This window comes from Pelodiscus sinensis, chromosome 4 (assembly GCF_049634645.1).
Source record: "Pelodiscus sinensis isolate JC-2024 chromosome 4, ASM4963464v1, whole genome shotgun sequence".
Classification (NCBI taxonomy): domain Eukaryota; kingdom Metazoa; phylum Chordata; order Testudines; family Trionychidae; genus Pelodiscus; species Pelodiscus sinensis.
Window position 1 is genome coordinate 12,897,629 of NC_134714.1, and position 17,780 is coordinate 12,915,408.

A 17,780-nucleotide genomic window follows, 5' to 3' on the forward strand; every position below is an offset into this window, starting at 1 on the left:
ATGTCACATACACTACTTCCTCTTACTGTCTGGCTCTTAAGCATGCTGCAGGGAACTGTTGTTTATGGAAAATGCATAATTGATGCTAGCGATATTTTACATGCCCAAGTTGGTGTGGTTTTGGTTTACTTTATAACTGGCTTCAGATACCTTAAGTTTTCCTATTTAGGAATTAATATTTCTACAACTATAATGTAACCTTTCCCTCCCCAAAATATTATTTTAGCAGGTTGGAAACAGGTTTTATAAATCTCAATAATTTCCTTGTTGATAGTTTTGCAAATAATTTAATTATTCAGCAAGATGGGAGTCATCAACTATAGGCTCATTGTAAACATCAATCATGAAGAAAAATATTGGCAATAAATTTAAAAGCTAGTTTGTACTGAATTATCCTCAACTAGCAGACATTGAACAATGTTATTTTTAAATGATGCAATTTTACTTACTGGTGTTATGGGGAAAAAAGTTTTCTAATTTTACATTATTAGACACTTTTTTTTTTTTTAATCTGTGGACTGCTTTGATATGGACTTTGGATAAAATCCAAGTGTATATATTACTCGCCGGATAATAGGATATTGTCTCAGTGCTTTGTTTTTTTTTCCTCCCTACCAGGGAAGTCGAGACAACATGAGTGTGATTTTGATCTGTTTTCCAAATGCACCAAAGGTATTGCCAGAGGCGGTGAAGAGAGAGGCAGAGTTGGACAAGTACCTGGAAAGCAGAGTAGAAGGTGGATCATTTAAAAAAAATAAGTAGCTTTGTTTCTAAACAATCCCTCAAATAAACTTTAACAAATGTAGATTTTTATTAAACCTTTAAGTGCCATTGGACCTTTAGGCTATGTCTGAACTTGGAGCTAGGAGGTGTGATTCCTAACTTCCATAGATGTACTGGTACTCTCGTTGAGCTACAGCTCTAAAAATAAGTGTAGCCATGGTAGCATGACTACATTGTGCATAGGCTAGGTACGCCAAGTACAAACGCTCCTGTACTCTGAGATACTACAGAGAGCCTTTGCTGCCACTCACCGCTGCCCTTCCCACTGTTGCAATATTACTTCTTTTTGAGCTAACCCAAGAGTGTCTACATGAGCTGGGAATCACACCCCTAGTCCCAGGTGAAGATGTAGCCTACATATGCATCTCTGAAAAAGGCGCTTCTGTATTCTGGGGATGTATGCTATATGTCATGACAAAGTAGTACCAAAACAGAAATTTAAGAAGCTTACAGTCCTGGAGATTCTATTTAGTATGTCTGAGGAAAGTAATTTATTTGTGCTCAAAGTTCTTAAGTCCATTGGCATCATGAACTTTAGGTCAGTAAATTCGGATTACTGATGTGGATTTAAATGAAATCTGGCAGTATATTTTTGAAGATGGTAATTTGAGTGCCATTTTTCTGTAAAGCTATGTACAATTACATGGTTGGCCCTAAAAAGTATATTGTATGGTAATTTAAGGGTCATAGCAATGTTACTGTTACCATAATAGCACTTGCTAATATTATATTTAAAGAATAAAAACCTATTAACATTTGTTATAACTGAACCATAAACACTCATACTGAACTGAAGCTGGACATCGAACATACCATCCTGCCAATAACTTTTAAAAAACAAGTTATATTTACATTTGTTTTAAATATTAAAAGAAAAAGAGAAGAAGTGTTTCAGGCACACAGTGCCTGCAACAACTTGAATTGTGTTGACTTACAAAAATATTAAATTATGTTTTAATTTCGATTATATTGTCTTTGGGCATTAAAACCTGAGGCAGAGATTGAGGTTTAAGAAATGGCTACCACTGATGTGCCCTTACCTCCTAAATACATTTACTAAATATCAAACTAGCCAATTAGCCCATCATAAAATGGGATTTTCAGATCTCTCCTCCACGTCCTATTCCCTTTCTATCTCGGTCTTCTCTCCTGAGCCTCCAGTTTCTCGCTCTGTCTCTCTCTTTCTCCCCTCCTCCTACTGCCTCCTCCCTCTCTTTCTCTCAGCTCTCCTCCGTCTCCTGCCTCTCTCTTTCTCTTCTCTCCCTCCTGCCTCTCACTCTCTTTCTCTTCTCTTGCTCCTCCTCCTGCATGGGGAGCGCGGAGCCCAAACGGCTGTTTGCGCCACTTGCTCCTGTGCGGCAGCCTGGCTGAGCGGCTTCCTATGAGTTCCAGCTGCCCCCCTGCACCATTTCCCTTCACCCCAGCACTGATCCTGCAGCCTCCCAGTTGTCCTCCACTTCTTCCTCCCCCTCATTCCCCCTCCCTCTCCCCACCCAGGGTCTGTTCACAGCCAGAGGATGGAGCCTGGAGCCGCTGTCACGCCGCATGTCACTGCCCTGCCCCCCTTCCCCTCCAGCCGTGGCGCTCAGATGACTTCTGCGCCGTTCAGCCAGGCCGCGGAGGGGGAGCAAGCGGAGCAAGTAGCTGTTTGGGCTCCTCCGTGGCAGCCCAGCTGAGCGGTGCAGAAGTCAGCTGAGCGCTGCGAAAGTGGGCGGGGCGGTGACATTCACGGCCAGGAGTCAGGGCCTGGAGCCGTTGTCACACTGCATGTCACCGCCCTGCCCCCCTTTGCTTCCTGCCATGGCGCTCAACTGACTTCTGCGATGCTTCTGCGATGCAGCACGGGGAGCGCGGACCCCAAATGGCTGCTTGCGCTGCTTGCTCCCACGCAGCAGCCTGGCTGAGCGTCGCAGAAGTCAGTCGAGCGCCGTGGCGGAAGGCAACAGCACCGTCCAGAGGGAACAGCCAGCGTTACAGTGTCACAGACATTGGGCTAGTATATATATGATACTCATTGTACACATTCAGTTTAGTGCATAGATTAATATTTTAAAATGGAAACATATGGAGGATATAGATTTTAATTACTCAGTTATGATGACTCTATTGTGTTAATATCCAGCCTGAGGGTCCCTACTAACAAGCATTGGCAGGATATGCACAGCTCTTATGGTTTGTCACATCAGCAGGTCTCGCCAAGTGGTGGTGAGCCCCACTTGCCAGCCGCGCGGTGTGGCACGCTGCACATGTTCAGAGTGTGCTGCGCAGCTGTGCCGGTTTGTAATCTACTCACCACAGGCGAGTAGATTACACTAATTGTCGAGCCCTGCACATCAGTGACTGATGAATTTATAGATATGCCTTTCTTCCCTTTAACTGTTAACAAAAATCTATTTAATTTTGGAAATTTGGCTTAACTTGAATATACCTTGGTCTTAGAGTTAATGTTGCACATCTCCTTTAACTGATCCCATTGGCCTATTTGTATTACAGTAGATGAAATGGAACATCATGTCCAGATATTGCTGAATGAAGATCCTAAGTATTCAAACTGCATAAAATTATGGTGTAGGGAACAATGCATTTTGCTTGCTGAGTTTCTTACATTTTTAGAATTAACACATTTCAGGGACAAGTGAAACTGTGTGTATGTGTGTGCGTGCATGCGTGTGTGTGTGTAATGTACATTTTTATCAAGCACTTTAATCCTAATTCAAGGGACACGTTTAGAAAAATGTATTTGCTGCTACCTTAGAGTCTACACTTCGTTTTAAAGTTATTTTTCTTGGACATCTTTTCTGTCTAAGAATGCACACAGAAATAATATTTACACTTTTTATTATAAACAAAAATACATCCTTATAGCAGTTTATAATGTTACATAGTTTCTGAACTTATAGCCCTAACTAGCATGAGTGAAATTTTCAGGACCATGTGAGAGAGAGGGACTCAACCCCTAGTGTCACTTTATTACATTAAACTTAATAACCATATTTATGCAATTAAAATAAGCTTGTTTCATGCTGGAAACTTAATATACAGTATTGTCTACTGAGTGGGACTAATATGGCCATTGCTGAAACTTTCAACACTGTGCTGAACAATCTTACTACTGTTATCTTGAAATGCCTTAGTAATAATGCAGTGTTTAAGATTTTAAAAGCTTCAATTTCAGTTGAAGAAAATCGGTAAATGTAAAGAAATTCTGAACATAGTTTTTACTAGTCTGTAATGTCTAATTTATACAATTTAAATCCAGTCAATGAGCACTGCAGTACTGAGCAGTTTGTCTAGCAAATATAGTCCAAGAATGAGGTTAGATTATATTTTAATGTACATTTTTCATGTTGATCTGATACATAAAAACATTGTCATCCCAAAGTGTGCAGTAACATCTTATTTTAATATTTTTGTATTAATGTTTTTTAACTTAATGCTGAAAAGATGGTCATGTATTAATGGCCATCTTGAACAACAAAAAGGAACACATGATGGTTTCTGCTTTCCCCTTCCTGGACTATCGTTCACTCTTTTAACCTGTGTTCTTGCATCAATGTTGGATGCTTCTCTGGCTCTAAGAGCTGAAAATGTCTAACAGGAGAAAAAATAAGAGTGGCCAACCATCTTTGTGCCATCCCTTTCCAATAAATCAGTATTGCTTCTAAGGCTTTCTGATTGGAAAAGATTAATAATTCCCAGGTGTATTACTTTAGTTGCACTATTACTCCAGTTACTGGGCTGGTTTGACTTTTTTTAAATTCACATTCCTAAAGCTCTCTGCCCCATTTTTTTTAAAACAAATATAACCCATACATACTTAACACAGTAATAAATCTGTTTATTAGATGTATGTAATCCACAGAAGTAATTGAAATGAATAGTTTTAACTGGCCATTCTTCAGAAAAAAACGGAAATGTTAGAGTTTAGGAATTTTATATGAAATTCCCCTTCAAAACAAGAAATAAGTAATTTTGAATCTTTATATTTTTCATCTTAAAAAGTGAAAATGTTTTAAAAAGTTTAAAGTAGGATAAAGAGAAAGGGATGCCAAACACATTAAAACAAAAGAGAATTTAATAATTTTTTTTAAAAGCAATGGATTGGTTCCATTTGTTGTCATCAGTGTTATTTTAGACTGTATCTATAGTTCTATCCGAGTATAAATGTATTCATTTAGTGGTGACTGTATGTTAATGTACTGCAGCTTTAGGTTGTGAAACTGTGTAGTTTAGGCAACCTATAAATCCCTTTATTTTTGTACAGCAGAACTTTAGCTTTAGATTGATGTAGAATATACTAGATGTTGAAGATTACACAATAAAGGAACTTGGCAAACCAAATCTGAGATCTTTGCTTTTTATTCAGATTTAAGAGTGTTAGAATTCTTTTTAATACATGCTAGATTGTAACGTAAGAATTTTGGCTGTAGTTCTTGAGAAAGTGGCACATTTGAGTATTGAGATGCTTACCTAATGTGTAGTGTCACATGTTGGATTTCTTTCCTGTTTTAAAATGTGGGAATAAACAGCTAATATTTTGTACTACAAATGTTGACACTTGTTTATTTTACTGCAAGCGCATATCAGTATTTCCAGTGTAAATTACTTGCATAGAACCTGGTTGCAAATTGGGCTAAAACTTTTTGCATAGAAAGTTACAGCCCAGAAAACCTATCCTGCTCATACAAATTAGTTCTTGAATTGGTACTTTTTTTTTTTTTTTTTTGAAGGAAAATATACTGGTTTTAGACAGTTTAGTGTCCAGTATCAGTTAAAATGGTATATGGTACATTTTGATTATTTTTTTTCAGTATTTGGTGTTTAAAAAAAAAAGAAAAATTGCCAATGTATTTAAATTAGAAATGGGGACTCCATGTGTTTACTTTTTTCAAATACATTTTGGAAAGATTTTGCTACATGCGCAATACTTAGCTGTGTATGCACATTATTGTACCCATGACATCCACTCAGAGATCAACAGCTCCAGCCTGATTATTTATGGAATAAAATATCCTTCTTAAATAATGTCTTTGAAGGAATTTCCAGTGCATTGAGAAATTTATATACATTTAAACATCATGGAATAATTGCCAATTCTTGTTTACCTTGTAAAAAAAAATGTTAATGTATTTCACAAAACTGGAAGAGGTCTGATTTCCCCCTTCCCCCCAACAATGATAACTAACTTAAATTCAGCTGCAGGTGTGAGTGGTCAGCACTTCAGAAGATGATGCTAAAGAAATTTAGCTCTCTCTCCTTAGCACTCTTGCTGTGACTACTGTAGAGATGCTCTTGATATCTAATGAAGAGGTGAATTGGATTTTTTGTATGTAAAATCACCTGCTGTTGAAATATCCCTTTGAGTTAAGGATGGAGTTGTAGCTGAACTCTGATATTCTTGGCCTCTTGGCACTTTATGCATGACTTAATGTTTTTATGTTAATTTTGTGCAGTCTGGTATAACTAAATAAGGCATATTATAAAGAGATATCTAACTTATTATGAAGAAATAAGATATTTTCTACTACAGCAATAATCTTTTTACATTCATTCAAATTAAAAATAAACACATTAAAACCTGTCTTTTTTGCACAAGATGTTTAATTGGCAAAATACAATAATTATGTACTAGTGAAGCCTGTGTAAACTACCTAGTTTGTTTACCTGATAGGATATCCTTTGTAATGTAAATATACTGATGAAGACTATTAAAATGCAAATGTAGAGCTATGTGAGGAATAGATCATAGTTGGTTTTGGGGGTTTTTTTGGTCCAACATATAATAGCTTTTTACAGGTACACCGCTTCTTTTGTTATGATTCCAAAGATTACAGACTGTCCAACTTGGTAAATGCTATCTTTAAAAATGTTAAACTGCCTTTTGATAAAACTGAGTATTTCAATCTTTTCAAGTTAAATTTGGACTGCACTTACAAAAAAAGTACTTCTGATTCCCAGAGATCATAAAGAAGCAGGGTGAAGGAGTACCAGACTTAGTCCATGTGATGCGTACGTTAGCAACTGAGAGCATCCCTAACCTCCCGCCAGGGGGTGAATTGGCAAGCAAGTGAGTCTACCTTAGTGTAAATGTGCTTTTGGTCTAAATTAACAAACTTTCTGTAAGGCCACTCTTAAAAATAAACTTTATGGGGACAAAAGTCTCAACTCAATTCTCCATTCTCCATTTTGGTCAATTTTTAAGTTTGGAAAGAAATTCAAGCACAAACCAGGATTTACTGTGGAAGATTTCTAAAATAAAAAAAATGTGAATGTCAAAAACTATATTTTCAGAAAAAATGGACTGCTTTTAAGGGTGGCCGACTCTGTTAATTGTAGCTTTAATATGTTTACTGATTTTATTTTTTAAGATGTAAGGGAAATTAATGCATATAATGTCTCATTTTAAAAATGTAATTTATGTACTTAACAAACAGCGATTAATGCATTTAGTGCTTCACTTGGCAGCTTTCTTTAATTTTTGCTTTTTTTATGCCTATTTTCTAGAATTATAAATGAGCTCTTTAGCTAATTGCCCCTTTAAAGGAAATTACTGCATCACCCTGGTTAAGCAGGGGATTTAATTTAAAACTTTATACAGATACACTTTGAGTATTGGCTTGCTTAAATAGTCTGAAAATACTTGGTAGTTTTATCCAGTAGTATAAACCATCAAATTCAAATCTCAAGCTTCTCCGCTCAATAAAGCGAGCAATTTTAGCACAGAATATTGCTAATGATGCAATACTTTTATAGTTAAAATGTTTTTAGCATGAATATATTATAAATTCTTTATTTCAGACTTTGTTTTATATTGTATTGGCTTAAACATGATAGCCTTTTTTTAGTTTTCTTTGTGATAAATTGTTTCTATATTTGTGATGACAGATTTATGACTTCCATTGAGCAATAAACAACTAGAGCAAATGAACTATGGAAGCAAAATCTTTGTTTTCATGCTAGTATTTCAGCATTTTTTTTATATAAAAAGAAAACTGAGCAGGCAGTATGAGATGTTAGAACAGTTTCTATTTTTAGAATATATTTAATTTTCTTTGAAACATCGAGTCTGAGTTATTGTTGATATCTTTGGTGAATCTAAATATTGCAACATTAAATTGGAATGTGTATCATTCTTTTGACTCCTCTTTCAAGCTCTGTTTTTCTTCTGTTTGGCTTGTGAGCAAGTATCTCCTGCTGCGCCTAACTTAAAAGTAGTTTTATGTTGTTAGTGAAAGTGGTGAAAATAGATATCTTTTCATGAGACACCATTACTGGTGTTGCAGCAGAGCTGTCACTCTGAGATGTTAGAACAGTTTAGTTGTTAATCTGTTTATAGGACACAGCATATGTTAACTAGTTGCACTATCTGGTTGATTAAAAAACCTGGACTGTAACTAATTTTAAGGTATGCTGTCAGTGTTAAGAAAAAAAATTAACTTATTTTACTCCCATCTCTCGTGCATATGATAATTTTGCAAATCACTTGTTATGTCTCATTGGTTTTGTTTCATTGGTTTTGTTTTAAAGAAATATCTGGAATACCTGAAATCTGCAAATGAGTGTACACTCATTTGTTTACACTGAGATGCATGCATTTAGTTAGTGAACAAATGCAATAATAGTTTAGTCCCAGATTCAAGAAACCATTCCTTGTGCAGGGACAGTAATTAAAGAATCTGCTCAAGTTGCTGTGTAGTCAATGGGATTTGAGAATGTGTGTAACTTTTAAGTGTATGCTTAATGAAGTTACTGAACTAGGCCTTAATGTAACTCAAAGGGACACTCAATTTGAAAATCAGATTTATCTGAAAATTATCTATTTGGAACATCTGAGATAATGTCTGAAAGGATAAAGAGAGGTCTCTTTTTCAGTTTGAGGCTCAATTTTTCTGTGTTCCTTTTTTATGTGGGACTGCTCAAAGGGGTGGTGGTGGTGGAAGGACTAGACATTTACAAAAGAGAGAAACATTATAGTAAATCTGCACATTTTTCAAGGGAAATCAAGAGCAATAGTAGTACCAGAAGTCCTTATACAACTCTTCTATAAAAACTGACTAGATATCAAAATTACGGTGTCCATTTAAGATGGGGTTCTGAAAAAATTTGGAGTGTATTGCACTGCCATGTCCTGTTAAAGGAAATAATCTCATCAGTTATTTTAATTGTAAAACACTTTTTTACAATATTTTAATGATTTTTAAATATCAGGTTTCTGACATTATTAGGACATTTTTATCATGCTGAAATTATTACAATTGGAAGGAAAATGTTTGATTTAAAAAAAAAACAAAACTAAAGTTGAAATTTTTTCAATGAAATCCAGCAGCACCCTAAAATATTACTTTCCTCTTCAACAGGACCTTTTAGAACACTAGATATCAGAATGGAAATTAATTATTAATGGAGACAGACTACCCCTGGCCATAGAATCAATCTCTACGTTGTTTATGGCTACACACAAGTTACTAGATGATTCTTGGAAGTGGATGTGCTGATTAGACTTTCTCATTCCCTTGTGTCTGCTTATTATGGAGCTCCCCTACTTATTTCTCACCCGAAGTCCCTCGTTCCAAAATTAGATCCACCAATGTTCACATGCCTGCTAGCATGCTACCAACATGGCCCCACCAGAATTCTGACTCCTTTATATTTGCCCATATTTCCTACACTGCCCCTGAACATATGCTTGAAGTCAGTAATAGGTGAGTTCGTATTTATAAGCATTTTACAAAAAAGTTAAAATAGTGCATTCTGACTGAGTGCAGACTAGACTAAAACCATAACTAACAAAAAGACAAGGGGAAGGGCTACATTCTGCCACTTCAAAGCATGAAGATATGTGCAGAGCACATCTCCATCTGACTCTTGAGTAGAGTAAGAATCACACATTCTTCAGCTTTGTCCATCATTCACTTGCTCTCACAAATAAACAAAACCCAACCATGTCATCCAGGAGAAAGCTTTTAAAATCTCTAAATTGTACTTGTACCCTCATATTTACAGTTATATCTTGCTTACCAAGGAAGGCAAGTAATTCCTGTTTCTCTTTGCATTCCACTGTTTTAATATTGTTGCTCTAGCAAATCCCTTGTTAATGTATTCCCCTACAGCAGTGATGGGCATCCAAGACTAGTCAGTGGGCTGAATGAGTGGCCCTCCTTTGTCTCAGTGGACCATATGATTGCCCTTGGTGGGCAACCTGTAGTCCACTGGGGTTCTACCTGTGGCCCAGGCACCTTCTCTCTGTCCCCTTCCCCCATGTCTCTCACCATTGGGGCACTGGAGCCCTGCATTTCCTCCTGCTCCCCCACTTTGCCAGGACTTTTGAAGCGCCATGAATCCTCTGATTTGCACTCCATCCCCACTCTTCTCTATCTCTCCCAGAGCTGTAACACCACAAATCAGCTGTTCATAGCTGTTCAAGCTTTGGGAGGGAGGTGAGGAGTGGGATGGAGTGCATATCCGCACATTTACAGTATGCTGGGAGGCGTAGGAAGTGGGGAGTTTCAGTGCCCCAGTGCACAAGAGGTGTACACCTTGTCTGCCCCAGGTTAGGGGCAGACAAGGTGTACACAGGTTGCCCACCACCACCCTAAGTGAGGTAAGCAGGAATCACAAGCAATTTTTGTTTTATTATATACTTTGGCATTAATCCTTTACTACTTATCTACCTCCAAAGTGCAGACAGCAAAGCACAAGAAAAGGGCAGGGGGGAGTACCAAAGCTAAGCTGTTTTGCAAGCAATTATCAAACTTGAAAGTTCAAATGTAAACAAAAGGTAAATTTCCAGCACACTATAAAGTCATTGCTGATTTTTACCAAAATCCCCGGGAATACCTTTCTGTTATAGGGTGAGAGATGCTATACAAAAGTTTTGTTTTAAGTTATGATTGTTTCTTTTGGGGACTAATTGTAGAAGGAAGCTGAAAATTGGGCATGTAATGGGAAGCTGCTAGGGGGCTCTTTGAAAAAAGTTAACGTTTTAATCTTGTTAGGGTTTTTCTAACTTAAATCAAGCCAAGAATGCAGAGCTTTCATTAAGGGATGTACGCACAAAATTATTCAGGACATTCAAATACAGTGCTTTCTTGTAAAAAAAAATAAATAAAACCAAAATCTTTATACGTCCATGGTGTATTATTTATTGCCACCATATCCAGCAGGTACACACATTTGTATTGTTTATGCTGCTCATGAATCTGTAACCTCTGTCTTATTACTTCCAGGACAAAATATGCTCATGCCCCTGATAGCATATCACAAGCAGACAGTCTTAACTGAAAAAGTCTCTCATGCAAATAGTAATTTTCCATTTTGTTGGCAAAACCCTTAGGAATGTTTACCTTTTTAAACTAACTCTTCCTAACTCCCAAACAGAACATTGCATAAATTATATGGAAACTTAGTAACTTTATTTGTACAAAAATATACCTTTAGAATCTTTTAATTTTTAAGGTTATGCATTTAGGAAGTGTCTGATTTCATTTTTAAAAAGCCTTAACATTTTGTTTTCTCCTTTTGTTTAGACGGAGTGTGATTGAAGCTGTTTATAACAGATTGAACCCCTATAGAAACGATGACGCTGTAAGTACTTTCATTCTCCAATCATTTCCATCCTACGCTTTGAAATCTTTCTACCTGTTTATGCAGACCCTGTTACAACTCTTTGGAAGAGTAGGGATAATTTTTTTCCCAAAAGTACATTCTGTAGATTGTGCCCTATGAGTTCTCTTCTCCACTTTCATCTGAACCAACAGAACTCTCATTTGTTCATACCAGTTCCAGATTTGAAAGTCTAATTGCATTCTGTCTGTTCATTTCCACACACTGAGTGCCAGAGCCCATCACTGAAAGCAGATATCTGCTTGATTTGAGAAATTTATTTGGTTCATCCCTGATACCACAGAGATAACATAGTATTTCCCACTAAGATATTTTTCATAAGAGAGTATTTTTGTGAAACTTTGATTCCCTGAATTACTGGCAAAATGTTCTTATTGTAACCTTCTGTTTGGCTGCATATTTAGTACTTTAATAGTTGCTATGATTAGCATATTTACAATTCTAGTTCGGTTAACATAATTTTCTGATCATATGATTACATTATGCTGTAACTTCCCTAACTTGCTTTTCAAAATGAAAATTCAATAAAAACAATTATAAAACAGGAACCATAATTCCATTTACAACTGAATCACTTTGTGGAAACAGCTTTCAATTCTTGGGAGTACTGTGTCTCATAAAGAAACAGTTATATTTTAATGTCTCTGGCAACTAGTACAGTTATTTTTTAAAATAAAAAATCCTGTTAAGTGAAATGCTTTGGCAAAACAGAAGCTGCATACTTGGTCTTAAACGTTATTTACTGCAGTTTACATCAAGCATCTTCTGTTTTCCTGTTTCTAAGAAATTAACCCATATTTATAACTGAAATGGAATTATCCCTGCATAAAGATGGTATGCAGTCATTTATTGTATATATCTTCTGCAAATGTGAAGTATGCAAATCTATGTTGTTGGTAGGCAGAGTGCAGGAATTTGCATAATACTTTATCAGTAAGTAAATTTCTACTCTTTGACTCTGTGTTGACTTAATTTTTTATCCATGTGCTCATGACAAACATGGCCACCTCAGAGTCTCATCCTCTTTGTCCCAGTTCTTTCTAACTTTTGCCATCTACTAATGGTAGCCCACGGGAAGTCTTATGAATTATACATTTTAAGAGTGAATAATTCTTCTGTCATGAACATTCTTCTCTCTCAGGTCCAGCAAAGAGAGAAAATCCTATAAAATTCTACTTAACAGCTAAATGAGTAGAATCATAGAATCATAGAATAATAGGACTGGAAGGGACCTCAAGAGGTCATCGAGTCCAGCCCCCCGCCCTCAAGGCAGGACCAAGCTCTGTCTACACCATCCCTGACAGATGTCTATCTAACCTGTTCTTAAATATCTCCAGAGAGGGAGATTCCACCACCTCCCTTGGCAATTTATTCCAATATTTGACTACCCTGACAGTTAGGAATTTTTTCCTAATGTCCAATCTAAACCTCCCCTGCTGCACTTTAAGCCCATTACTCCTTGTCCTGTCCTCAGAAACCAAGAGGAACAAATTTTCGCCTTCCTCCTTGTGACACCCTTTTAGAGTAGGGCTCCACATCAGCTTCACCAGTCTAAAGTTGTGAGGTGTCATTACTCGGACATATTTTAAACAGCAGACTCTCTCCTCTTAAATTGATTCTTCTGACTGTGCAAACACAATCATGTTGACCACTTCTGATGAGTAAAATTGATGGGACAGTCTAGAATTCCTCACTGAACTTTTTTCTGTGAAACTCTTTGTACAGAGGGGGAAAAGAATGAAAAAAATAAGGTATGAGGAGGGAAAGAGGAACCAGAAGAAGGCTAATATAAGTGCATCCTAACACAAACACAACCACAAGGGGGTGGTAAGGCTGATAGTTTAATAACCTGAAGGTAAAACCATATTACAGGGATCTTGTAATTAATCCAAGAACCAAGTATTACAAATTCAGATAATTCCGAGTTAAGGCTACACTTTAAACATATTTAAGAAAAGAAAGGCAAAAAGACAGGCAAACAACTTTTACTCCTCCCTGTAATGATACCATGTGGCCATTTTAGCATTTTTATGGTGGTTCAAACTGATTTTTACATATACAGTTTTTGTAGTGTTTTTCCCCTTATGTCACTACAAGGAGCGTGTTTAGGTTGCTTTGGGTGCCCTAACTGCATTTTTCATATCTTCAGATTACATTTAAAAGAAATTAACTCAATAAATTACTTATGGTATCACTTGGGAGTCTAAGCCTTCCTTATAGAAAGAGGGTTGAGAAGGATTATAGTATATTGCACTTTAGAATATTTACTGAACTAAAATAACTTAAAGAATATATATTTCTGAATGTTAGATACTTGTAAAATGCTATTCCTAGTATGAAATCCTTCATGAAAAGAAAAAAAGACTTCTACAATTATCCATATTTTTATCCTTTTCAGTCTGGATTATCCAGAAACTGCTGTAATTTTGGGCGCTCCAGACTTTAAAGGGTTCCTTCTTTTTTCTCTGTTAAGGACTCTGCATCAACTGATGATATGTGGTAAAAACTGCCCATCTAGCTGTGGAGTTTACATTCATCCTCCAGTTGAAAGTGCAGCCCAACCTCCATGACCCTTCTTAATGTCCAGCTTCAACCTTATTTAAAGAAGGGATTATGATGTGTTGGTGAGAGTGACTACTCCAGAAAACTACAGCAGTACGACATCTTGCCCAGGAACTGATGTTTTTTTGTAAAACAGACTTCTGTAAACGTGATTTCAAACCATAACTCATGTTGTAAATCAGACTCCAGCAATTTATGTTGTATGATTTTGTTTTTGTAAAGTGCAATTGTCCTTGTACAAAATGCTCATATTTAATTATGAACTGCTTTAAATCACTATAAAGGTTAGATGAAATGTTTGGCTTGTTGTGTGATGCAACAAATATATAGCCCTTTCAATTTATGTTGTGGTTTTGGATTGCAAGGAGCAGCAGCCTAGCCAGCTAGATGCTCAAGAGGTGCACAAAACTGTAAGATTACTCTGAAAGCTGAACATTTGGGCAATTTATCCCAACTGTAGTGTATGAATTTGCTTAGCATTGGGGAAAATAATTAACATACTGCTCATACTTCAACAAATCTTTTTCTTTTTTTCTGTTGCCCTTTACTATGGTCCCAGTCCTGCTTCTTCTTGAAATCAGTGAGAGTTTTGGCTGTTACTTTGGTGGAAGAGGATCATGCCGTGTAATACAGTGCAATCACAACTATTCCAATTTTGAGGTTAAAATGCCTTGATTCTTTGCGCCTCTTTTTTACAAACCCTTATCCAAAATTACTAATCAGTTGAGCAAGAGAGAGCAACTCTCTACATACAGTAGGAGTCTGCAGCATTTTTACTATCCTGATTGGCTGAGTCTGCTGCTGTTCCAAGTAAAATACTCTGAATTCCATTTTATCAATAAAGCTTGATTTAACAAACAACAAATTTAATCATATATGTGTAATTCCTCTTTTTTCCTGTCTTTTGAAATTCTGTGCCATTGTAAATGAGACTTCACATGTGGAAACATATTTTTAATAATTGGTAGCCCATTTTTAAAATGGGGAGAATTTTGACTGTTGCCCAAGGCATAGACTGACACTGGAGGATGTAGTGGGTTTAATCTATTACTCTATTTTTACATGGATTTATTTCATGCTTTGTGTTTTTTCACTGAAATAAGCATCAGTTTGAATTTGCCTACTGTTTAATGAAAATATATTTGTCAAGCCTGACAATCTTAACATTTTACGGTATGTGTGTTTTTTAATTGACCCACTTTATTTAGAATGAGAAACTAGTGGTTAAATGGTATTTGTGATTTGAAATATAGCATGTTGACAATATTTAACTGTTGGTCATTAAAATTAAATTCTAATTTAAAAATTTATAAGGTTAATAAATATAAACTAAATTGACTTAAACTTATCTTTCTCCCATTGAACATACAAAAAGTAAGTTTTCAAATCAGTCTTGTGTTTGCAAAACTACTGTTTTGTGCACCTTGTATTCTTGTCTTCTTAGGTTGAGGATATTGTGTTTGTTATTATGTAGTTTACTTTAATCATTCAGTAGGCAGATTCCCCAAAAAGAAAGTCAATAAAATGTAAGTGTTGTAACACTTACCACAACTAAACAAAAAATCAAAACCTGGTGTAAAATTACTTTTTGATAGGAAGATGTAGTACAATGCGTTTTGCTATATTTGTCTTTCCCTTATTTTGAAATATACATATTTGTATATATAGCCTTAAAACTAATCCAGAGTTATGGAACTTTGAACAGTGAAAAAGTAATTTATAGTGTCTCAGAATTAAGTATAGTATATGCCAGCAAAATCTTTCTTTTTATCCCTCTTGTTTATGTGGGGTGCTTAAACGTAACTTCATTGTATTCAGTTTGTAATCTGTTCAGGCATGAGTGAAGAAACCATAAGCACTATTTGTATTTATAAATTTATAGCAATTTTTGGTTAAAAAACCAATTCCTTACCTACCTACAAATAAATGCTTAAAATGTCTAATTTTGTTGTAGAGTGCAAAACAATAATAATGTCATAAGTTATAGCTTTGCAAGCACCTAATTAACAAATGTATTTAATACTACACAGTATACTAGTACAGAAAGCTAAACTTATTTTGAGGACTACGCAGCTAAAGTTCTGTTCTTTACTTTTCTACATAGACTAAAGTTTAGTTCTTGAAACTGCAAAACCTTGAACTGGACTTGGAAACTGAGACCTAAAAATCTTTAAAAATCACAAGCAAAATTGTGGTGGAAAGCCATACTTCAAATATGATCACTTAAAATATGTCATAATGACATACTGTGGACTAAAAGCATTTTCATATGACCGGCCCTTTATTAAAATATAAAGAACATAATTCTTCTGCTGTTGCTACCAGTGCTGTAACTAGGTTTGGAGGTAAAGAAGGAATGTCTATTGAAATCCTTTCTTTTTCTGCCTTATGTTCAGCGCTTTTGTGTGGTCAGAGCACTGAATTTATGTGCATAAGCGCTGCCATTCTAGGTACAGATTTTGATTACAAAATACATATATTAAGTACATAAAAACATTCTAGTAAAGGACTAACTGTTCTGTCCATAAAACTGCGCAACCCCCCCCCCACACTCCACCTAAAAAGGCACTTTTGCACCTTTGTGCATTTCCTTTTTGCACCAGTTAAACTTTTTTTTAATGCTAAACATTAGCACCTCAGGGGCAAGGGAGCAGAACTTTTGAAATATTGTGTGCTATTTATTTCCCTTGAGGAAAGATTCCTGTGTGACAAAAATGCGAACAATGTGCTGTTCAAAAATGTATTTTGAATAGATGTTCAAATAGGATGGTCCCAATTTGCTTGTTTTTAAAAAGAAATGACATTTTGTAATGCTATTTTGCTTCATATGCCATGCAAGTTTCTGTGTTTTTCTTTATATTTGACAGCTTCGCTGGTTTCAGTTTCTGTGAATATTGTTATAGTCAGATTAAATGTTTCACTGATCATTTTGGGAAAATATTGTACTGCTTTATAGATGACATTGTTTCAAATAATCTTAAACTACTTCCACTAATTCAGGTTTGGGAGGTATTTTTACTCATGGTGAAGTTTTAAAATGTATTAACCTTTAAAACCAGTGTCAAACATATTAAATGCAATTGCATTTTTAATAAATTGGGCATTAGGTTTGCAATTAACAATGCATGGTGGTTCACTGAATCCATATAGAGTTCTACAAAGTCTGGATGCAAGACTGGCCATGCAGTGTAAACTTCAAATCTCGGTCCTTTGCAGTTAACTTGCTGTGGTGCTAGTGGGTCAGTAGCGCACTAGAGAGCTTTTCACTGTCATCGTTCAGTCTTTCAGCGAAAGTCAGAGAAAAGAATTTAATCTGCTTGTTTTCATAGGGTGCTGAATTGGGGTAATCCCAGGACAGTTCACCATTACAGCAAGAAGTCTGAAGAATATTAACCAGTAGTTTAGTAACTGCAACACCCTTCCTTAGAAAAATTATCACCAAGCTACAGTACCTGTTAGCAGTTAGTAGTTATGGATATTGACTGACTATTGAACGTCAGAACTATCTGCTGCAAATGCATCCTCAATTGCATTAGTTGAAATACAAATTAAAGTTACTGGTCATTTTGCTCAGTTCAGAAATTTGAAAATTCATAAGACAATTCAACAAATGAAATAACGGATATATCATTTATTGTAATTGTTAATTTCCTCCTGCTAGTGCCATCTATACTATATACTTTTCATGATTACATTATGACTAGGATGGACAACAAGGCACTGAACACTGGTGTTAGTCAATTAGTGTGCATATCTCCTGACAGAATTTAAAAAAAAAAGCGTTTTGCTTTGGTATTAAACATTCATTTGTA

The 17,780-nt window shown here is 35.9% G+C and overlaps 1 protein-coding gene across 3 annotated transcripts in view; it reads left to right on the top strand.

The window, feature by feature from the left end:
• The window catches only part of PPM1A (protein phosphatase, Mg2+/Mn2+ dependent 1A), a 93,407-nt gene extending 76,623 nt beyond the window's left edge, over positions 1–16,784 (top strand). For all 3 annotated transcript variants that reach the window (XM_075926345.1, XM_075926346.1, XM_075926347.1), the window contains exons 3-6: positions 619–736; positions 6,742–6,850; positions 11,310–11,367; positions 13,880–16,784. In XM_075926345.1, the coding sequence (XP_075782460.1) occupies positions 619–736; positions 6,742–6,850; positions 11,310–11,367; positions 13,880–13,909 (315 nt within the window). In that variant the 3' untranslated portion in view covers positions 13,910–16,784. The remainder of the gene's footprint in view (positions 1–618; positions 737–6,741; positions 6,851–11,309; positions 11,368–13,879) is intronic.
• Positions 16,785–17,780: the final 996 nt, after the last annotated feature.